This window comes from Podarcis filfolensis, assembly GCF_964270895.1.
Source record: "Podarcis filfolensis genome assembly, chromosome: 5".
Lineage (NCBI taxonomy): Eukaryota > Metazoa > Chordata > Lepidosauria > Squamata > Lacertidae > Podarcis > Podarcis filfolensis.
In genome coordinates this window covers 4,228,955-4,252,841 of record NC_139608.1, presented here as the reverse complement: position 1 = coordinate 4,252,841, position 23,887 = coordinate 4,228,955, and the positions used below count along the sequence as shown (strand labels likewise).

The following is a 23,887-nucleotide window of genomic DNA, read 5'->3' as shown; positions in this document are numbered from 1 at the left end:
GTTGCTGCGTCAATGGGTGGTGTTGATTGGTTGATGCTGCGGCAAATTTGAGTCCCCCAAAATAGGAAGCATCTTATACATGGGGGCATCTTATGCACGGAAAAGTATGGTATGTTTATTCTCAAATAAAAGGATTATGAAAAAGTGAAAAATAATAATAATAAGCAGACCACACAAGACTCAGGCCACACATGCACGCTCATTGCTCTATCATATGGAGGACTCAAACAGCCAAGGACTCTGAAGGCCACTTCAAGTGGGAACTGTTAAGCCCTGGGAACTCAAGTGTAATACAACCCCAGCAGCTTGTTCTGGGGAACAGCTTGAACAGAATAAGCTTCTAGATCATCCTCAAGGTCCTGCATGGTTATTAAGGGAACAAACTCTACTCACAGGCTTAACAAACATCTATCAAACAGGACAATTTGGAGGAACAAGAGGTTGGAAACAGAGTTAAGAAAAGTCCAGGAGAAAAGATAAGCTTTTCCAGATGGGGTTTAAATACTTGCAAGGAGGAGAGAGGGGTGTAAGTGTTGGAAGCAGGGAGGGGAAGAGTTTCGGATAAATTGAGCATCCAAACAGAACGGATGGAGATTCAAGATGGAAGGAGCTCAAGGCTTAGGCCAAAGAAAAGCACCAGGACAATGACGACAGGAGAGCAAGTAAAGAGAAAGGAGGAGGAAAAAGAAGTGACCAAGGCAAAAGCTTATGATTTCAATTGGCACAAACAAACCAGAAATTCTCCCAGAGTACCTTGCCCACAAATCCGTAACTGACAACAGAAGCATTACGGGTTTTCAAGATGACTTGGGACTGTAAAGTTAGGTGCCTGAGAAAGGGAGGACCTTTCTTCAATGCATAACATGCAGCGATCCCAAACTACAAATAAATAATATTAATAATAACAATAACAATAACAATAACAATAATAATAATAATAATTTGTACTCTGGGTGGCTTCCAACAAAGATTTAAAATACATTAAAATGTCACACATTAAAAGCTTCCCTAAACAGGGCTGCCTTCAGATGTCTTCTAAATGTCAGGTAGTTGTTTATCTCTTTGACATCTGATGGGAGGGTGTTCCACAGGGCGGGCACCACTACCGAAAAGGCCCTTTGCCTGGTTCCCTGTAACCTCACTTCTCGCAGGGAGGGAACCGACAGAAGGCCCTTGGTGCTGGACCTCAGTGTCTGGGCAGAACGATGAGAGTGGAGACGCTCCTTCAGGTCTACTGGGCCGGGGCCGTTTAGGGCTTTAAAGGTCAGCACCAACACTTTGAATTGTGCTTGGAAATGTACTGGGAGCCAACGTAGGTCTTTCAGGATCGGTGTTATATGGTCTCGGTGGCTGCTCCCAGTCACCAGTCTAGCTGCTGCATTCTGGATTAGTTGTAGTTTCCGGGTCACCATGCCCAATATCATTCTTTATTCAATCAATCAATCACTTATTGTGTTTGACTAAAAGCCATTACAGATCATTTTTATTAGAATAAAATTAAAAGTGGTATGGGCACTGGTGACCAGATAATCGCCACATACACATCCCAATGCATGATCAAATAGTGGCCAATGGTAGGTTTTTAAAAAAATGTTGAACAATTTGCTGAAATCGAACAATCCATAACAGAGTGAATATCCCAAAAGATGCCTCTTCCTAGTAGACCTGGCTCTGGAGTTGATTTAAACCTCTGAAGTCAATGCAAAGTCAGAAAGTCACAGCGAACTATATGCTTTGTGCAATCATTTTATCTCTTCTATTCATGCAATTGTGAAATGTGATGATTGTGCATAGGTTGATCAAACAGCGTAATGGTTGCAAGGTCTGTAAAGTTTCAAGGTGCTGTTATAGGGCACGATTACTGCCCTGTTATGCAGTTACACCCAACATGCTGCCCGTGTACAATTATGGACTTTCACATCATGGGTGTTGCTGACCTCAATATAGTTTCTTCTTTGAGACTATATTGTTTTATTGGAAAAAGAAAGTTCCCAATAAAGGCATTTTTCTCACTTGCAAATGGTGCCACATATAACACATTTCCCAGGTACAGTTGTACCGTGGAAGCCGAACAGAATCTGTTCCAGAAGTCCATTCAACTTCCAAAACATTTGGAAACCAAGGCGCGGCTTCCGTTTGGCTGCAGGAAGCTCCAGAAGCCGCACTGGATGTTCGGGTTCCAACGAACGTTTGCAAACCGGAACACTCACTTCCGGGTTTGCAGCGTTCGGGAGCCAAAATGTTCAACTGGCAAGACGTTCGTCAACCAAGTTACAGCTGTAGTTTATTCTTACAGCTTCCTTGGGGTACGTATGACCTCCAAACCAAACTGATACAGTACTTTTTTCTACTGACAAGAGGCTTCATTAAATCGAACACCGTTTAGCCCATCAAAAGCAGTAATGTCTTGCCACGTTTTAATAACATGCATCTGTTTCAATGTAGGGACTGGACTGAGATTACCTGGAAGCGGTCAAAAGTGGAGGAAAAATATTCTGCGCATCTTCCCATTCTGCGCATCTTCCCATTACCCATTTCAACTATGTCAATGGGCACCATTTATTCCCAGAATATTCATCACCATCTTTTTTTGGTTAGAATTAAGACCCCTCACTTTGCAAAATCATTTTCAGGCCCACTAATACCTTTAAAGACTGGCCTTCTTTCATAACTGCGGCTTCTTTCATGGCAGACTCTATAATCAGCGCCTATTGTTAGGCGTTGGAGCTGGGGAGTTTTAGAAGACAAAGGGCACGAAATGCCGGGGAAGATTGTATTACTCCATTTGACATACCTTCCGAGTGCTTGGGAATTTTGCAAAGCTGCCCTATGTAACACAAGGAGCATCTCTGCCACAAACGAATAAGTGTATACCTGCATAGGATGTCATTTCATATTATGCTTAAATCAATGAGTGATGATACATAATAGCCAATTAAAAGCCTTAAAACTAAACATTTCTCTTACAGTACAGGGGCTTCCTTTCACAGCAAGAGTGGCATCCAGACGCATTGTGTTCTACCTAAATCCACTTGCCTTGCACTCATTTTTATTCATTTTCCTAGGTACTTTTGATTTGTGGTGGCAGTCTTTTTGTTTCGATGAGACATCGCCGCCGCCGCCCCCATCAAAAGCTATCTAACTCAATGAAATCATGCTGATTTGTTCCATCCTAGGCAGTTTCCTATCCTGAAAAATATATGCTTGAAGCCTTTAAAAAACCCAAAAAGAGAGATGTGAAGGATAAAGTGCAAATGTGGCAGCCTGTGGACATTGCTGAGAACCATTCTGGTCCAGTCAGTGGATTTTTATTTTTTAAGACTGGATTAAGCATCTGGAAGATATGATTAGTTATATCGGGTAGGATCTGCAACGATATGTGGCAGTGTGGAGTTTTCTAGCCACTTTCTTTCATTCCCTTCCCCAGATTTGCGCATCTGTGTATACGTGTATGTATAAAAGACACAGTCTGTCAGCATCCTGTGGTCATAGGGCATACTCAGTCCTCATTGGATGGTTTGGAGGGGAGCTCTCCTCATTTCCCCCACTAAATAATTTTTTTAAATACAGCAACCTTGGGGGTTCCCATAAACATGCGGATGTGGCCCACTTTGGATAGCCATCAGCAGTCAGCACCGCTATTGGAGGGAATAATGGAATCATGTTATTTGTGCTCAAAAGCAACCTACGTACACAGAGTAGCTCCCATCCTTGGGAATGGCAAAAAGCATGTTTCACACGAACACAGTCCCAGCTTCAATCTCTGGTTTCACTAGTTAAAAGGATTAACCCAGGCACCCCCAAACTCGGCCCTCCAGCTGTTTTGGGACTACAACTCCCATCATCCCTAGCTAACAGGACAAGTGGTCAGGGATGATGGGAACTGTAGTCCCAAAACAGCTGGAGGGCTGAGTTTAGAGGGTGCCTGGATTAACCGGAAATCCTGAACCTCACTGCCACTCAGCATAGAGAACACAGAGCAAATGGTTCTTCCCATGTTTCTGGATGCACATGCAGGAGGCACAGGTCTCTGCCAGAGATTATGTCTGTGCACACTGGGGTGCAGTTTGGCGCTACGCAAGCCTGTCAGTGAATGGGAAGAAGAAGAAGAATAAAAGAGTTTGGATTTGATATCCCACTTTATCACTACCCTAAAGAGTCTCAAAGCGGCTAACATTCTCCTTTCCCTTCCTCCCCCACAACCAACACTCTGTGAGGTGAGTGAGGCTGAGATATTTCAGAGAAGTGTGACTGGCCCAAGGTCACCCAGCAGCTGCATGTGGAGGAGCGGGGACGCGAACCCGGTTCACCAAATTACGAGTCCACCGCTCTTAACCACTACACCATGCTGGCCCTCCCTGGGAAGGGAAAGATGAAGGGATATTGCATGGGGATCCACTTCCTCTATACACAAGGGAGGAGATCAGCTGGGCTTGGGTTTCCTTGGGGCAGCAATGCAAATGGAGACCATCAGGAAACTGAATTCTGCACCATGAATACCACATTCTGTGATTTCCCTTCCCCCTTTTCTTTGCACAAACTCATCTAGGCCTCACAGCATAGGGAAAAGCTTGTGCCTAACGTCTCCGCTAGAAACAGTCTTAAAAGACCATTTCAGCAGGAGACTGGAATCATTCTAAACAGGGCTGCAGTTGTTGTTTTTGCCTATTCCCTAACTCCGCGTATGTCTGAAGCCTAGAAAGCCAATATCCTCTCCCTGCAAAGAATGCACTGGCTGTGGGCAATCTGGAATGGTCATAAAGGTCTGTTGGCTAGGAGGCCTGCCTGCAAATGGCCATCTGGGCTGCAGAAGGTGCAGCCAGAACCTGCCTCTCAACAAGATGTGCTTTAAGACAATCTGCTTCTTCCAAAAAATGCCATCTGACTCATCATGCACAGGCAAAGATGGACTCCTGAGCTCATAGCCATTATTGTAATCATTTCCAGAGAGGTAGCCTTGTTAGTCAGCGAAGCAAAAACAAACAGTCTTGTGGCACCTGAAAGACTAACACATTTATTATGGCATGAGGTTTCATGGGCCACAGTTCAGTGACTCAGATGCATAAAGCACTGTCCAGAGTTGCAGGTAAATATAGAAATGCTTTGGTGGTTGCAGATGTCCGTGCCATCTACAAGTGTTAATAATGTAACCACTGCCTGTACTTATCTGCATTTCTTTTCCATTCAATCCCTCCATTTACAACTGCCACAAATATGTACAGTGGTACCTCGGGTTACAGACGCTTCAGGTTACAGACTCCGCTAACCCAGAAATAGTACCTCGGGTTAAGAACTTTGCTTCAGGATGAGAACAGAAATCACGCGGCAGCAGTGCGGTGGCAGCGGGAGGCCCCATTAGCTTAAGTGGAGCTTCAGATTAAGAACAGTTTCAGGTTAAGAACGGACCTCCAGAACTAATTAAGTTCTTAACCCGAGGTACCACTGTATCTCCCAACCCAAGTTAACACCATGCAATGCTGAAATGGACTGTAGTCAGCAGAAGGGTGATGTAACTCTATTCTAAAGGCTTGTTTTCCCTCAATCAGTCTTAGGCCAGTTCAGCCAGAGGTAGCCCCACTGCTGAACAGAGTGTGGATCTGGCACACTTTGCACCAGTTTTGCTTAATTCAGCATAACTTACACTTTCCATTCTTCCGATTGTTCCCTAAGAGGTCTTTAATTGAGTTGTTGGCATCGATCTGTCTCAAGAGACAATGGAGTGCACGTTGGGGGTGAAGTCAAACCAGTGGAGAATCACAGCACCTGCTGTGGCTGCAGTGACCGGTAACTTGTAACTGCTGCCTCCCAGGTTGCTTTTGCTGTGTTAGCAGCACCAAAGTGACCTCCCTGGGGCGGAAGGCTGGGCAGCGGGTATGGAGGTCCTGGGCTGCCCAGATGACAAGACCCTCCTCTCGGCCTTTGGCACCAGCTTGGCTATAGAAGTTGCCAGAAGGAGGTGTACAAGGTGCCATTCAACCACCTTAGGGACTCCACTCTGGATTTGTGTAGGGTTTACTCCTTAGTCTGCCTATTATAAGGCACAGGCTTAATTTGACTTGTAGTTGTACTGCACTTTCCCATGCAAGCATTCCAACAGATTTTCATGCAAGCATTCCAATACCTTTTGCCATTCAAAAATGTCACTGATGCACAAGCAGAGCAAAGAGCGTGGACTAAAGAGCCCGCGAAGGGGAGAGAGGACAGGAAAAGGATGCATAAGGCAATGTGGAAAAGATAATAAAAGAAAATGCAGGAACTTACATATTCATCATCACAGGGGCTCATACAGCAATATCCCTTTAGGGGTAAACAGGCACACATTAAAATAAAAGAGACGAAGAAAAAGAAGAGGAAAAGTTAACAGAAATCACACAGAGATGATCAGCAGCTTAAAGAAAAATACAACACACAAAAATAACAATAAAATTAAAGTTTGTTAAGGAGTAAGAGAAAACAGATTTTGGAAAGGGACAGGCACCTGAGCTTCGACCATCTTAAAACCTGTGCTATTTCCACCAATATTCTTGTGTGCATCCACAAAAGACCAGGGAAGGTCTGGAAAAGAGGGTGTAACAGACGACTTAAATTCATAGCTGTCAACGTTTCCCTTTTTTAAAGAGAAATTCCCTTATTCCAAATAGGATTCCCCGCAAGAAAAGAGAAAAGCTGACAGCTATGCTTAAATGCCAAATTGAAATTGGTAGTGGGAAAGACAGAGAGAAAGAGATATCCGTGAGTTACCAACTATTCAAGGCCGGCCCATCCATTAGCCTTGGTAGGCAGTAGCCTCGGGCGGCAGGCTGAGGACAGCTGGGAGGGAAAAGAGTTGCCCTTCATCATGCCAAGCTTTCCCAGACAACCTCCAGTCACCTCAGGCAGTAGAGGAGGATGGGGAGGCGGGGGGCGCCATTTTCTGTTCTGCCTCAGGCGGCAAAATGTCTTGGGCCAACTCTGCCACTACTTATCTTGATTTGAAGCAAGATGCTGCAACCAAGGGAGCTATTGAAACAGACCTTACGCTTGCAAACAGCCTGACCTCACTCAAACTGCCAAGTGAAAAGCTGGGAAAGGATCTGCCTCTCGCCAGCCAGTGAGCAAATATCTTGTGGCCCCTCCAGTTAACAAGGAAAGTTCCTGGTTCCTGGAGGCTTCCTTGGGCAGGCAGGCAGTTCAATGCCACTCTTAGTTTAAAACAAGTTAGACTGCACTTCTATACCCACTAACTGAGATGCAAGTCTCATTGAACTCAATGCAACTGTCTCTCAGTTTCATTCCCCCCTCCTTGAAATAATATCTTCATAACTTCATGTTGTTTCATAAATGCCAAGGGAGAATATCAACATGCTCTAGAAATCCACAAATAATAATCCTACTGTTTATGTTTTAGGTAGGCTCGGGCCTATGAATGCATTTATAAAAGATTTGATTATTGCTATTTAAAAAACAAACATGTCTTAAGATGACGTGGTTTGATTAGAATTAAAAGGTCTTTGCAAGTGCACCACAATAAAGGATTAAACGCCCAAAATGTGGGATGCCCCATGGGCTTAGTCAGTCATGAAAGCAAAAAAGCAGAAACCAAAACAGTATCTGAGAGGCTGCAGCAAGAGGGTATTTCTGTTAAAGCAATTGTCACTGATTTTATGGCACTCCTTCGTCCAAGGAGAAGATCATGGGGAAGTCCAAGAAGGATCCTGGAAACGGCCGCATCCAGGCCTGCTTAGTTCCAGAGACGGCACCACAGCAAATCTGTGCACAATCTGCGCTAAAATATATATTAGAGTTCTGCGCCAGGCAATGCAAATTCTTCACCAAAACCACTGAATTCTACAACCAGTAAAAATCATGCAAAGTGAACATGAATTCCCTTATTTCTAAAAAATGAATCTTCCTGCTTAGCCCATTCTGGCTGTGATCATGACAGGGAGGGACAAGGAACTGCGCAGAGCACCCTGCCCACTGAACTTCTTGGACAACCACCTCCAGCTTCTGGGCAGCCCTTAACCACCAAGGCAAATGCAGCTGTGTATTATGATACGCTGGGATCTTGACAGGGGAGTACTTCTCAAGGAGATGACAAGAATGGGAGATCTACTAGCCAGGGTGGCTATGCTCTGCCTCCACGGTCCAAGGCAGTAATGCGTCTGAACGCCAGCCGCTGGAAACAGAGGAGGGCAGAGTCTTGCTCTTGTGCTTAAATCCTGCTTGCAAGTTTCCCACAAGAGGCATCTGTTCAGCCACTGTGAGAACAGGATGCTGGACTAGGTGGGCCATTGGCCTGATCCAGCAACCTCTTCTTATGTTCTTATGAGAACCTGGTGGGCTGCTTTTTGCTTGCCAGGACATACGTGACAAGCTCCAGCAGAATGAAGCAGTAGAATCCTGAGATCATTGAGTAGATTTGCCAGTCCCTAGTCTTCCCCTTTGTGAAAAACCTCCATGCACATAAAAAACTAGCAGAACAGGGAGAAATTTGTAGCTCAACTCACTCCCTGCTGTGTTAAGTTTTCTACCTGGAGGCAGTTTTAAAAAATGGAACCTCACATCAGAAGCCTCAAGTTTCCCCATTCATTCTGTTATGCATTTTCTCTCATTCTGCTGCATATGTAGACAAGGCTATATTGCTTTCTGAAAAGATGCAATATGTACTGTGAGCATGGCAAGCTGCTGTGTTTTGTCTAATGAAGAGTTCTGTGTAACTTGAAAATTTACACTCTCCTGTATCAATACATAAAAACGCAGAACTTTGCATTTGGGGTAGGGAGGGGGAGAGACTGGAAGTTTCTAAAATACTAGGCGGTGATTTCCATCTGCTTATTAAAATGTCTTATAAAAATGTCTCTGTGAAAAGTAAAAATAAGGGAGTTTCCTCATTAAATTGCAAAGCAAAAACAAACTTACTGTTTGCCAAGTGGATGGCTACCACACAATTGGAATTCTAACCATTTGCAGTAAACAGAACGTACAAAAAAATAAACAACGCAAGAATGCGCCCAGCTCCTTTGAACAAAAGATTAAGAGGTTTATACAATAATATGAGATCAACACGAGTTTCACCTGTCGGCACCTTTAAATGCAAAAGCAACATATGACAGTATGAGTGTCACACCTTTTAAGCTCCCAAGGCCCAACAATCTCATTCACTTCACTGCCTCTGGAACTTAGGAATGTTAAAGACTCATCCAGTGCAAGCGTCTTTACATCACTGGCTGCCTTTGCTTTCATTGGGTGCCGCACCCTCTATAGCAGCGGGGGGGGGGGCGCTAAGATGCAGGGCTGAATGTGGCTTCTCTCTTTGACCCTCAGGATCAGGACTCCCCCTGCCCAGCGCTGGATTTAGGGCAGTGCAAGCGGTTCCCAGCCGCCCCACGGCACCAAGCCGAGGGGGTGTAAAATAATATTATTATTGATAATAAAACCTATATTTATGCGGCAGGGGGCCCGCCCTGTGGAACGCCCTCCTGTCAGATGCCGAAGAGATAAAGAACTACACAGCTTTCTGAAGACATCTGAAAGGAGCCCTGTATAAGGAAGTTTCTAATGTTTGGTGTTTTTGCTGTAACTACGGGACCGCCTCTCCCGGTCTGCCCCACGGAGAGCCTCAAGGTCCATAAACAGCAACACTCTAGAGGTCCTGAGCCCTAAGGAAGTCAGATTAGCCTCAACCAGAGCCAGGGCCTTTTCAGCACTGGCTCCGGCCTGGTGGAACGCTCTGTCTCATGAGACCAGGGCCCTGCAGGATCCGATTTCTTTCCGCAGGGCCTGTAAGACAGAGTTGTTCCACCTGGCCTTCGGCTTGGAATCAACTTGATCCCCTCCCCCTCTTTCCTTTTTCCTTCTGTGATGGAACTCCTATTTGGGGACTTCCCTGGCTTTTTCTGGCCCACGTAGGACCAGTCTGGATAGTTGGCCTTGGTGAAGATTTGACGTTTTCATCCCCAAAAAGTTTCTGATTTGAGCTTCTATTGAAATACATTTTAATGTTGTATTTTAATCTTGTTTTTAAGTTGTATCTTAATCAACTGTTTTATATCTGGTGTTAGCCGCCCTGAGCCCGGTCTTGGCTGGGGAGGGCGGGGTATAAATAAAATTTATTATTAGTTATTATTATGATTTTATTATGCTGGAAGCTGCCCAGAGTGTTTGGGACAACCCAGTCAGGAGGGCAGCGTATTATGATGATGATGATGATGATGATGATGATGATGATGATGATGGCGGCGGCAGCAGCAGCTGTGAGCTGCCGAAGGTGCAACCCCCCAACCAACCCGTTGCTTGTCTCGCCACTTTGGGCAGCGGCTGATCTCCTATCTCCTCGTCCTCTTAGGATTTGCCCTGAAGCAGCTCACTTCAGACTGCTTTGCCCTCTGGCCCCAGCTCCCGCTGACATGTGGCACCCAAAAGGAGGATGAAGCATCCCAGCAGAAGCATCTGAGCGGCAGCTGGAGAAAGCATTGGACAGAAGACAGAAGATGTGAGATGCAGTTGGGTGCAATCAGTGTGTAAGTGGTACTGGAAACCCCTGGAAAATATGAGGCTATCCAGGGACAAAGTCTATATAGAGTGGGGGGGAGGGGGAGGGAGGGGGAGAGAGAGAAAGAGAGAGAGAGAGACTGACTTGTGGCTCTCCAAATTAGGTGGGCTCCAACTCCTTTTATTCCTCATCATTGGTAGTCCTGGCTGGAGCCGATGGGAGCTGTGAATCTCTGAAAAGCCAAAGGTTTCCTTCCCCTGATATTCAGAGGATAGGAGAGGGCTACCCACAGAGCTCAATGGAGACAGGGAAAGCAAAGGAACAGAGTGTAGCCCTCTTCTTCTTTGGCGATCCCTCGTAGTCGAGTAAGATTGTCTTCCAAAAACACAGATTTAACAATGAGTCCGTAAGTGACTGTGGAGGCCAATTCTGGATCCACATGTCCTCCCACAGTGGGGAGATTGGTTTCCAGGCAGGAGTTGTCCCCCTACAGAGACCTTGAAAGAGCAATTATTCAGGCAGGTTGGAAGAGAATCAGCTGATGGTGGAATCACGGGGCATAAAGGGAATCAAGTAGGGGAGAGAGAGATCAACTGTATTGGAGGCAGCAGAAAGGTCCCAGACAAGGAGGACTAAGGACAGGCCCATAGGTTTAGCAGTGAGAAGGTCACTAGTGGCTTCCGTGAGAGCAGTTTCTGTGGAGTGCAAGGGGCGGAAGCCAGATTGTAAAGGGTCAAAACAGAGTTGGAGGAGATAAAAATGAAACAGCAGGAGTAAGCAGCATGCTCCATGAGCTTTGAGGGAAAAGGACAGAAAGAAAATTGGATGGCAGTTGGGAGAGGAAGGCAGGGTCAAGGGATTAGAACCAAGATTCTCAAGAAGTTTAAATCTGATCCCGTTATGACAGTCTCCAGGTTTTCTCCACTTGCTGAGAATCACAAACTGCACACAGAACCCAGTCCATATTTCCACCAGATAGGGCCGGCTGAATTTGGAAGACCTGGTTCAAAGAGTCACAAACTCACTCAACAGATGGCCTTGCTAAAGCACTCCCTTGCAACTTCAGTTTCCTGTCTGTAAAAATGAGAACAAATAGTGCCCTACCTCCCATTCATGTTTTATAAGCAAGCAAATTAAAAGTTTTACAGTGGCTCTCAAACTTCTTGCGCCTGGACAACTTGAAAATCGCCAAGGGTCTTGGCAGACCACTTAATGATTTTTCTGCCTATTGTTTAGCCACTGCAAAGCGCTGTGCTAAATATTAAATATTTTTCTTCAAAAAAATTAGGAATTCTTTTTTAATACAATAATATACCATTAAAAATCAATATGAATATTTTTAGGAACAGGGTGCTATCCTTTTTGTTTATTAATGGAGAACTCCCACTCGGAGTCACTCTCTTGCTCATGCATTAGCTTGGCTCCTTCCCTCTGACTTTTCCACTCCTTTCCTATTTCCCCCCACTCAGGAACTTCCCCAGATGTCACAAACTGGTTGAATACAGAAGTATGGTGGAGGAACCAGCTGGGAAACCACCAAAGAAAAGGCTCAGAGTCCGGGGTGTGGTGGTAGGACAACAATGAGTGGTCAGAGGGAGAAGTCTGGGAAGAGGAGGTGTCGGAAGGTGAAGAGGTAACAGGGTTCAGTGAGCAGGGGGAGTCTGTGATAGAGAGAAGTCCAGAATCAGAGGCAGAAGCTGAAGTAGGAGAGGCCAAGAGGCAGAGATGAGTCAGAGTCATGGGTGTCTCTGCCTGCTGCTGCGACAAGCTCCCCTCCTGTCTGGTCTCCCAGAACCAGAAGAGGCATAAAAAGGGCAGAGCAGCGTCATGTTGTCATGTTGACTGCATGCAGGTGCAATCTCTGACTGCTTGGGAAAAGCTCTGGTGAGGAGGCAGGGACTTTTAGTCTCAGCCACCAATTTTCATGGAGGAAGACGACCAGGAATGAGCTGCTCTGTGCATAAGGCCTGGCACTCAACCAAGTCTGTGAAGGTCATGTTTTTGCTCATAAAGAGTTAACTCCCTCTTTGAACTATGTGATTACTGGTCTATGTGATTGTGGAATTCTCCTATGACACCAGCCATGGCTTTGTTCCTCTGGGGGAGGCAGAGCACCCTCCCATCACAACTGGCCTGTCCTACCCACCAAGCTTTGAAGATCAACAGAGGGGCCACTGTGCCCACCATTCTCTACACACCTGAGCCCCCCCCCCCACCTCCATGTAGCTACACCACTTTGCAGAGCTGCCACTGCAGACCGCTTCAGTGAAGCTCATGGGCCACTGACAGTCTTTGGGAACTGTTGCTTTAGAGAGTGCTCCGCACATGTAAAAGTGCTGCCTGTGCACCACATTCTGCTTTTGGAGAACTGGCAGAAACGACCTTCCTCTAGGCCATCAGCACATGACAAAACTGTCACAGACCTATGCACCGCTGGGGAAGTGTACTGGTTAGGTGGTACATCATTGTACGGCCACAGAGTCATGGTTTTACCTTTTAACAAAGACAAGCGCCAAAGGTTATACTCACAGTTCCAGGCCTTGTGAAGTCTATGCTATGCGCTACGCTCTGCCTCATCTGGTTGCTAAATAAACGAACACAAACGCTCTGCAGATCTTCTGGGGTGATCTACCAAAAAAAGGCAACACATCAAGTCAGTGGGAAATTACATTTTCTTTTGACCTCGGCTACTTATTTGCACAAGGAGGTGCCAAAAGGGACAGAATGCCACCCTGCTCTTATAGGTGTGAGGGCCAAAAAACGGGGGAGGAGAGGCTAGGGATGCTTGAGTCATGTCAGTAAAAGTACGGCAGAACAGCCATACTGTGCTGTGCAAGATCCCTGCAAAGCCCCTTTTGTGCAAGCCCCACCTTGACTGCCCCCACACCAGACACCATCTATGTCATGCGTGGGGCAGGAGGGTGTAACTCAGACAAAATAGTCTGGCAGGCCAAATCATAGTCTGTATGGGCCAAGGTTTCTCGCCCCTGCATTAAGCTGTCTGGTCACAACTGCCTCCAATTTCATTTGGCTGATTGCTCACATGGGTGGGCTGGAAAAAGTCAATAGCTATACAGTCATACCTTGTTTTGCAACCAGGATCCGTTCCGGATTCCCGGCCGCTAGCCAAAAAGGACACAGGACAAAGCGACGCATCTGCACATGGAGCAGTTTGCGCTTCTGCACATGTGGCAAACCCGGAAGTAACCTTTCCGGTACTTCCGGGTTTGCCATGGACATTCGCCAGAATGGACGCTAGACGAGGCGGACGTTGACAGAGGTATTACTGTAAAGACCATGTAAAGCTTGAATGAGTTTTAACGTAAGACTCGAACCCTAAGTTGTACTTGGGTTCCACTGGAATCAATGGGGCAAGGTTTGCAGTGTGACCTAACCAAGTCTGGATCTAACCCATAATCACTCTGGACTCTAATAATGTACATTTTTGTTTGTTTGTTTAGGAAGGTTCACATCAATGGATGAGTTTTTTCTTTATGCTCATTGAACAGTGATAATACCTGGGACCAGAAAAGATTTTTCTCCCTCACTTGACTGTCTTAGGATTTTGGAAGTGAGGAGGCAGTTCTTGTCCTCGCAAGTGGGGGTTTATATACTTGCTTGAGTCACTGGGAGCCAACTGCGCTAGTGCAGCATATTCCTGTTGGCTCCTGCTCTCTTGTCGGGATTCTGTGTGATGCAGATTCTATTTATTATTAGATTTATATATATCACCCTGTATCAAAAGATAAAATGCTGTGGCTTTCCTCACCTTGGGATACGGGGGGAGCGGGGGAGAAGGGCTGGGCTTCATTTAGCCTTTTCTGCCACTGTGATTGTATCATTGTATGAAATAAGTGTATGAAATCCAAGATCATAAAATGCAAAGTCGGATGATCTCACAGTTCATTTCCAAAACTCCTTTGAATGCAACACTCAACTAAACAGCGCCACCACCTGGTAGAACTAGAACAAAACAGATTTGCAAAGAATGGGTGTCCAATTTTCTTAGAGCCCCTTGGGACAAGGCTTTTTAGCTTAGAAAAAGAGAAATTGAGAGGAAGCATGATAGACATGTCTAAAATTAGTTAGGGTGTGGAGAAAGTGTATAGGGAGAAGATTTTCTCCCTTTCTCTAGAGCTTGTGGTTATCCACTGAAACTGAATGGTGGGAGATTCACGACAGACAAAAAGGAAGCACTGCATCTTACAGTGCATCGTTAAACTACAAAACCTTTCTTTGTAGGGAAGTTTTTCCTGCCCTGTGAACATTCTGGCTGCCCTTTTCTGAACATTTTTGAGCAAACCCATACGCAGTATTCCAAGTACAGTAACAGCACAGATTTGTCATCATGATACCGGGAGTTTGATTTTCAATCCAGTTCCTAATGGTTCCTAAAATGGAATTTGCCTTTTTCACAGCTGCCACTCACTGGAATGACATCTTCATCTTGCTATTCACTGCAACTTCCATGGTCTCTTTCTTGGTCATTCACTGCCAGTTAAGGCCTCAATTGCATAAATTCCAATTTATGTAGGCATGATACTTCACAGGCAAGAGCCTCCTTCATCAGACCAATCTGAATAAGAAGTATTTGGCAATATGCAAATGCGGTTTATCCCAACTGCCAAATGTGGATGCTCTCAAGTTCCCCCTTACCATTTTGCCACTGACTGTGGCCTCAAGGGAATCCACCAGCTCAGCTGTCACTCCAATGAGGTTGTGGTAGTCGGCTTGGATTTTGTTGAACCGCTTGAGGTAGGTCATGGTTTTGCGTTCAGACTCCACCAGCTGCTGATGTAGCTGCTGCAGCATTTCTGTGGAAGAAAGGGAAATTATGAGCCTTTCCCCCTTACCATCTGCACTGACATACTGAGGACTGGCACAGTCCTGTTTCCTTCATAGCACTCCGGCTAATGCAAAACACACACACACACAATGCCTTGCACATGCTGTTGCTCATGAATTCTAAGTAACAAAAAAGTGCAGTTTTGAAATCTGTGATTAAAATAAGTGCTGTTTTGAATGGTTCAGTGTGCCATCTCTGAATTTTAAATTGCATTTTAACCTGTATTTTAAATTGGTTTTTTTCCCCTATTATGTTTTTACTGTATTTTTACTGGTGTTAGCCGCCCTGAGCCTGACTCTGGCCGCGAAGGGCGGGGTATAAATAAAATTTTTATTATTATTATTATTATTATCATCATCATCATCATCTCGATCCAAAATGATGCCTATTTGTAGCCAAGCACAGCCAGAGACTTGCTCCTCGATCTCATCAACCATCATGCAAAATTTGGTCACAGTATCTGAAGAAGAGTCCAAATGCATAGTGAACAAACTATATATAACATCTACACGGACACAGGGAATATGCTGTTGGCGCCTACTTTGGCTAACAATCCAACGTGGTGACAAAAGAGCAGGAGGGAGCACTTACTCAGTTTTGCAGCACCAAGTATAATTGTCAGACAATATCCTCACCGTCATAAGACATAGACCAGGAGAGGGAGAATGTCCTCTGTCACCTCTAGATTACATCACTACCCTAACACTGAAACAAAACATGGGAGAGCGGGCAGAGAATATTTGCCTCTAAAACTAGACAATTTAACGGTCTTGCTAGAACATTCTGTCTCAGCAACTATTGCTCAGGATAGTTAAGGTGGCACTTGTAAACAGAGCCGAGTATTTACTGGGGAACATTCAAATGAAAAAGAAAATCACAGAAATCAACTTTACAACAAAGCATTAAAACAGAACCGGTGTTTTCATTTCCCAGATGGAATCACTTCAGGAGGAAATACTTGAAAACTCCTCTGCTAGGATATAGCACTGCTTTTAGAAGGTGCATTTGAAGCCACGTATATTCTCAAGAAGCACCATCCCAGTACCAAAAAGTGATGTGTGTTTGCCTCTTCCAACAAACACCCAGCAGTTCTAACCTTTATGGGGGAGGGGGGCAACGGGGGAGAGGAGCATTGCAACCTGCTTTAGGGTCCATACAGACATGCGCAACTTGATTGATGGAAGCACTCGCTGTTCCTTACCAAATGGACAATCCTCTCTACGGGTTCTGCTAGTTGAGAGCAGAAGTCAGCATTGTACAGCACAGCCCAGATGTCTGGCAGCTGCACCATCACAAATCCACTCACATCCCTACCCTCTGGAATGCTTGTTCTTTTCTTCTATTTTTACTAAATTTGTTAAGTTATTTTATCTTGCCCAAAGAAACTCAAAGCGACATACAACCAACCCAAAAAACAGAGATACATGAAAACCAAGTAGGGGAACGGAAACACATTAAAAGCATCCCACCCACTTCTAAAAGGCCCCAGATAGTTAAGCATCAAAGGGCCTGGTTACAAAGAAAAGTTTTTGACTGGTGCCTTAAGAGATTTAATGATGGCACCTGGCAAGCCTACCTGGGGAGGGCATTCCACAAACAGGGAGCCAACACTGAAAAGGCCCGTTCTCATGTCGCCACCCTCCAGACCTCTTGCGGAGGTAGCACACAAACAAGGGTCCCAGAGGATGACTGCAGGGTCTGTATTGGTTTATATGGGGAGAGGTGGTCCCTGAGAAAGGTCTTGAGCTGCATTTCACTTATTTGTTGTTGTTTAGTCGTTTAGTCGTGTCCGACTCTTCGTGACCCCCTGGACCAGAGCACGCCAGGCACTCCTGTCTTCCACTGCCTCCCGCAGTTTATTCAAACTCATGCTGATAGCTTCGAGAACACTATCTAACCATCTCGTCCTCTGGCGCCCTCTTCTCCTTGTGCCCTCCATCTTTCCCAGCATCAGGGTCTTTTCCAGGGAGTCTTCTCTTCTCGTGAGGTGGCCAAAGTATTGGAGCCTCAGCTTCAGGATCTGTCCTTCCAGTGAGCACTCAGGGCTGATTTCCTTCAGAATGGAGAGGTTTGATCTTCTTGCAGTCCATGGGACTCTCAAGAGTCTCCTCCAGCACCATAATTCAAAAGCATGACTTATATATGGCACCAATTGAGCTTTGAATTTCAAGAATATACAAGAAGCGCCTTAAACATTTCTCCCCAAAGTCGGACCACTACATCACACTTGCATTTCTTCCCAGAAAATGTACAGAGCCCCTTCCTTAGAGGTAGCTCACTGGCCAGTCACAAAACCACTGTGACCAGTCTGAATCTCAACCTCCGCCTTCCCCACCATTACTGAACCTGAAACTTTCTCAGCCGTTCAAGCTGCTGCAAAAGGAGGCAAGCAAAAATGAAATCATTACAGTACTAGGCTGGTTTTCAATCTTGCTTCTGTTGACAATGATAAGAGACAGCACTGGAGAGCAACTAAAGCTCCAAATCTATTGAAGAAACTCTAAAGTCAGGTCAAAAACAGCCTTCCACTCCTAGCTCTGCTCTTTTAGTTTCATCAGCTTCAGCAGACCAGAAAAATTAAGAGGATTTCCAAGGACATTTCAGTCAAATTTTCCCCCCAGTTGAAAAGCATTTCATTTTGATTTTGTTCCGACAACAAAATGAACCATGCAACCGCAGCCATCAATTGCCTACCAGGTATTTTGTCCTACACAACTGAGAAACTTGATTTTTTCCAGGCTCCCCTAGTCTTGGCAAAGCTCAGAAGAACCTACTGCTTTCTAAACCAGATTTCTTTTGTGTCTCCGGCTTTTATAACTATTGACAAAAACTAAAATGTGATTTTAACAGTAGATTGGATGGAAAGGGACATTTTCCGTGGAAAGAGTCACACTATACAGTAGTTATCAGAGAATTAAAAATTACATATACACATCAGTAATTAAATGTGCTTCTGAACATATTTAAAGGCATAGTTGGGGCAGCTCCAGACATTAATACAGTGGTACCTCAGGTTACATACGCTTCAGGTTACATATGCTTCAGGTTACAGACTCTGCTAACCCAGAAATAGTGCTTCAGGTTAAGAACTTTGCTTCAGGATGAGAACAGAAATCGTGCTCCGGCGGCACAGCAGCAGTGGGAGGCCCCATTAGCTAAAGTGGTGCTTCAGGTTAAGAACAGTTTCAGGTTGAGAACGGAACTCCGGAACGAATAAAGTACTTAACCCGAGGTACCACTGTACATATTAATGGAAAGATTTCCCTGCTGCGTTAGATTAGGAGTCCACCATTTAGTCCAGTGTTGTGTTTGACTGCTTATATATAGTATTTTTATTTTGCTCATCAGCCAAATTTTGTTCTGAGGCTTATTAATGTAAAAGGTGCAACGCAAAAGAAAAATTGATTGGGAGGGAGGAGGAAAAAGCAAACTCACCCACCAATTCCCAGTTGCATTGTTTTTGTAAGTGCTCTTTTTGGTGGCTCAATAGGAGGGAATGGATTATTTGCTTGGCGGTGGGGTCCTGCAGGCAGGCAGGCAGGCAGGGCTCTGCTGTATGGAGCAGATCTGGGCAAGGTGCAGGATGTGCAAATGGGGGAGGGGGTCCATTGCACAAGTGTACATTCTTGTGCTGATGGAACACTTTAACTGGATACCGCCCAAACATTTTAGCCTCATGTGTAAAAATGCTCAGAGCCTAAATATAATCACCATTTTAATGCCATATGACAGGCATTCTGATTCCAAAAGAGAATATACATGTCATCTCCAGAAAGCCTGCTTATTTACCTTGGCTGCACTGTGCGTTCTCCTTCTGCCGTGGGAGAGAATGAGAGCTAAGGAAAAGAAGCGCTCAGTGAACAGTGAGAGAAAATGGACTGGTGCCTCGTTGATCTCGTAGCACTTTTTAAGGACAAAAAATCCCGTAAATCCTACAGATGGAGAACCAAGACTCAGCAAGACTATGGTTAGTTCAAAGCCCTGCGAGAACGCTGGTCCACGCCAGCTCCTTCACACATTTTCTGCATCTGGTGTTAAGTGAAAGGTGTTGCACTATAGCTCAACTCAGTTTCAAATTATCTGTCTCCCCAGACTCTCTTGTCATTCTTATTCTTTTGTAAGCGTCTGATGTCTGCTTCTGGAAAACTTGCAGGGAATAAGAGGTGGATGTTGTCGACCCAAGCAAGTTTAATGGACCTTTGCATGAAGTCAGCCTTTGCCAACCTGCTGTTCTCCAGATGTTTTAGTCTGGTCAGCAATGGTCATGCTGGCCAGGGTTGACAAGATCTGTAGTCCAAAACATCTGGAGGGCACCAGGTTGCTGAAGGCAACTCACCAGAGTTCCAGGAAGAGGAAGGCCTTCTTACCACCTGGCCCTGGGTCCTTGTAACAGATGCCAGGGACTGAAAGTGGAATCCACTACTGCATGCAAAGCGTAAGCTACGATATCTCCACCTGACAGTATTGGCTAATGGGCCCCCATGAATGAAATGAAATTAAGACAAATCAGAGAACGAAGCATGAAGGGTACAAGCTTTCGCAACTGAGGTAAGACACAGCTGGAAGACATGCTAGAAATTTGCTTTTAAGTGTGAGAAATAACAACTCAGACAAATGCAAGGAGCCTTACACTGTGCCAGGCCACTGACTGGTTCACTTAGCATGGCAGACTCTGCTCTGACTGGCAGCTGTTCTCCCTGCTCTCAGTCAGCCCTGCCACTAGAGACCTTTTTCCGATGGGGATTCAAATTGGGACCTTCCGAGTTCAGCTATACAAGATCTAGGTTTCAAAAAGAAGTGATCGAAGGGAAAGTGAAACTATTGAAGGCCGCATGCAGCATACTGCTAGAATGGGAGATGAAAGATGAAGAGGTAAAATCAGTCATGATCAAATGGGGACAAGATATAGGTCATAACATTATGATGGAAGATTGGGAAAGGTTATGGAAAATTGATTTAAAATATGAAAATGATATATAGATGGTATATGACACCAGTGCAGTTAGGAAAAATGAAAACCAGTTCAAATTTATGTTGGAAGTGTAAGAAAAAGGAGAGGACATTTTACCATATGTGGTGGGATTGTAATGAAATTAAGAAATTTTGGGAAATGATATACAATGAATTGAAGAAAATGTTCCATCTAACATTTGTTTAAAAACCTGAAGCATTTTTGTTAGGAATTGTAGGGAAAGACCTGCCAAAGAAGCTGAAAAACATCTTCATGTATGTGACGATAGCGGCGAGAGTCTTAATAGCACAAGGATGGAAGACTGAGGAAATCCCGACTAAAGAATTATGGCAAGAGAAACTGATGGACTATGCAGAACTAGCAAAATTGACACATAAAGTACGGGACAAGGATAACTGTGACTTTGAAGAGGAATGGGAACCTTTTACAAAGCACCTAAAGATGCAACAAAGTGAATTGGACTCCTTGGCAGGCTTTGAATAAACACTCACAAATTTTTTTATTGATAATAATTAGTTAGATAAATTACGGACTTATACAATTCTGTAACATGCAGAGAATAGTATTTATAGAGAAACCAGAGATTGGAACTGAGGGAAGTCAGGGGGGCGGGGAGGGCGGGTTGTTTATGGGAGGGAGGGGGAGGGGAAAAATGAGGGGGGAAATTAAGGATGATATGTTTTAATATGTTTTGTTGAAGTACCTAATAAAAAAATTAAAACAAATAACGAATTGGGACCTTCCATACGGTTCATTGCTGAGTGACAACCTCTCCCTAAGGATGCAGCAAATTTTGCATAATAAAATGAGGAATGCATTGGGATCCTTGGTTCTTCCTAGGTATGTAAACAAGCCTGAAGGCTTGGGAACTGTCTCATAAAATTCCACCAGACAATGGCTGGGATCTGAGCAGCCAACAGAAGGTTCATGCAGGGACACTTGTCTCAGGCAAAAGCCACTCAATTCTAAATCATGGCAACCCACTATAAACAAACATATAAGTACGTGCCAAACATTTAGAAGTATATACCTTAACTGCATGTTTCTCTTTGGAGGGTGAAAGAGAGGGAAGACATACACCAGTGCAGTCCCAGAGGCTTTTAATTCAGCTCTGCCAGTTTAAGCAGTCATTGAGGTTGGAACTACGTAAGCTACCTCAGCATCGTATCTTTGAAAGGCCACCTGCCAGTCCTCTTGTGCAGATCAGGGACAAATAGGCACAATTTGTAGCAGAGAGGTTTTCGGTGGGCAGAGGATGGTCAACTTTTTCTTTACAAAAAGGAGGCCTTCTCAGTGGTGTCCCCATCGTTATGGAATCCCTTCCAAGCGAACTATGCTAGACTCTAAACCAGGGATGGAGAACCTCCAGTCTGTGAGCCAGATTTGGACTGTGTGGCCATTTCAGTCAAGCCACGCTCACCTGTCCTACACCAGACATCATATTTCAGCTTGGCCAAAAGGGGTTTTGCAGGCACTGCTGACTGCGAGTACCTGCAAAGCACCTTACACAATGCCTCCCAAGCACTTGGCAGCCAGCTGATTGTCAGGTATGTCAGGTGCTATGTGCAGGGCGTTTTGCAAATGCTGTGGTCAGTGCTTCCCAGGAGCCTGACAACCAGCTGGTGCTTATGTGTCTGGGAAGCACTGTGCAAAGCTTTTACAAATCTCAGCTGTCTTTCATCATTATGGCATCAGATGATTGACCAGTAAGTGGTCCTGCACACCTGCCAATACTGGTCCACAGGAGGAGATAAAATATCTGACCCACTGGGCCAAAAAGGTTCCCCACCCCTTCTGTAAGTTACCCTCAGGTGTTTCATAAAGCATTCAAGGTATGGATGAGGCCCAGATTCTGAAAAGCTTATGCAATGATTAATCAATACAAATATATCTAATTAATCTTCTAAAAATAAACCAGATTGCTGCCTACTTGAAAGTAGTATAATGCTGATCCCAGCAGAACTTTCCCCAAAGTAAATATACACAGGGCTGCAGAGTATCATTAACTGGCTGACAGCTCCACTAATTTCACTGCTCCCCTGAAAGGGATTAAATTGCAGTGAATTATCTTTAGAGCATTTTGCAAAGGATACATAGAGAGTCAGAAGTCTTGGGGTATTGCTGGCTTTTAGAGATGCAGACAGGAATTCTTCCAGCCTCATTTTTAGATCAGACTCCCAAGAATCCTAGAAAAGCAACACACAAATCAGAACTGTTTATCAAATATGTACAGCAATTTTCTACAACACATACCAGCATTTTGCAAGCCAAAAAGTGAGGAATATGTCACTTAAAACATGGCTCCTGGTGAAATGCAAAGAATAGCAGACAATTTGGAGTAGTTTTATGTAGAAGAAGCCATGGTAGTTTTATTAAGAGGATTGCAAACGTGGATGGGCCACTTAAGCTACAGTAGGGCAATTTTGTAGGAGCAGAAACCACCATGAAGTTCTCTTTTGCAAACTTTGTTGAAATGATAACAGCTGCACAGAAGCCCTTGCAAAGGAAAACCTTGTGGACAATTGTGTATACCAAAATCTAAGCAGATTGTGTCCTAATGAGTCAGAGTCTTTAAAGGTCTTAGTAACAGCTAACTTGGATAGGTCTCTGTGAGGCTGCCCTTGAAAAATACTTGGAAACTGGTTCAAAACAGATCCATCTGAGTTTGAATTGGGAAAAAGCACATTGAACATATTCCTCCAATATTAAACCATCTTATCTGGTTACCAATTTGTTTGCAAGTCCAAAAAGTGCTAATTTTAACCTGTCAGACCCTAAACAGTCTCAAATCAGGATATGGACTCCTATGTACCTAGCCAGCTATTCAGATCAGCATTTTTAAGTTCTTGTCCATGTTCCTAAGCCTAGAAAACACGGGACAGAGAAGTTTCCCCCTTGCCCCGCTCCTTTCCCAGGGAAAACCCACTCTTTAGTGCTAAACTGGAGCAAACGTCCATCTGAAGAAAACCCAAATTGCTGTTTGTTCCGACTGAGCGCTGAAGAGCTGTTTTCCCTGGGGGAAATCAGTGGGACAAGAGGAAGTGTGAGTCCTGAGACACAACAGTTGAGCATGTGGGAAGAGGCCTGTCTGGCCACAATGCCAGATGCTGAATGCCCTCCAGAGAGAGGTCCTTCACATCCAGTAACAGCTGGCCTTCTGACATATTGACAAGAAGAGGTGGCCATTTTTGCAGCAGACTCAGCAAGCGGATTTTAAAGGCAATGGACAGCTTGCACCCTGGCTGTTTTTCTCTCTTGTTTGGCAACTCTTTTAACATATTTTGATCTGTCAGGCACCTGGGGTTCTCCAACAATTTTGGGCATTCCACAATTTCAAAGCGTTACTGAGCTAAAAATCAATACTGCATTCCCCACTCCTGACAGAGAAGCCATCATTCATCATTCCTTGTGATTTGGAATATAAGATTAGACAAAAGGCCTCCCTAGTCCAGCATAATGTTTCTTATAGCTTCCTCGCAGGGACTGGTGGCAGCTTCTACGCTGTGGAACTCACTGCCTGCTTACATTTGGTAGACACCTTCACTGGAATCCTTTCATTGCCTGCTAAATACCTTTCTGTTTAGCAAGCATACCC

At 44.7% G+C, this 23,887-nt stretch overlaps 1 protein-coding gene across 5 annotated transcripts in view; it reads right to left on the bottom strand.

Annotated features, from left to right (window-relative positions):
* Positions 1-23,887, bottom strand: part of ARMC9 (armadillo repeat containing 9) — an 88,201-nt gene that overhangs the window by 58,466 nt on the left and 5,848 nt on the right. For all 5 annotated transcript variants that reach the window (XM_083612776.1, XM_083612780.1, XM_083612779.1 and 2 more), the window contains exons 6-9: positions 22,386-22,478; positions 19,110-19,134; positions 15,131-15,288; positions 13,004-13,102 (exon numbers count right to left, since the gene is read on the bottom strand). In XM_083612776.1, the coding sequence (XP_083468902.1) occupies positions 13,004-13,102; positions 15,131-15,288; positions 19,110-19,134; positions 22,386-22,478 (375 nt within the window). The remainder of the gene's footprint in view (positions 1-13,003; positions 13,103-15,130; positions 15,289-19,109; positions 19,135-22,385; positions 22,479-23,887) is intronic.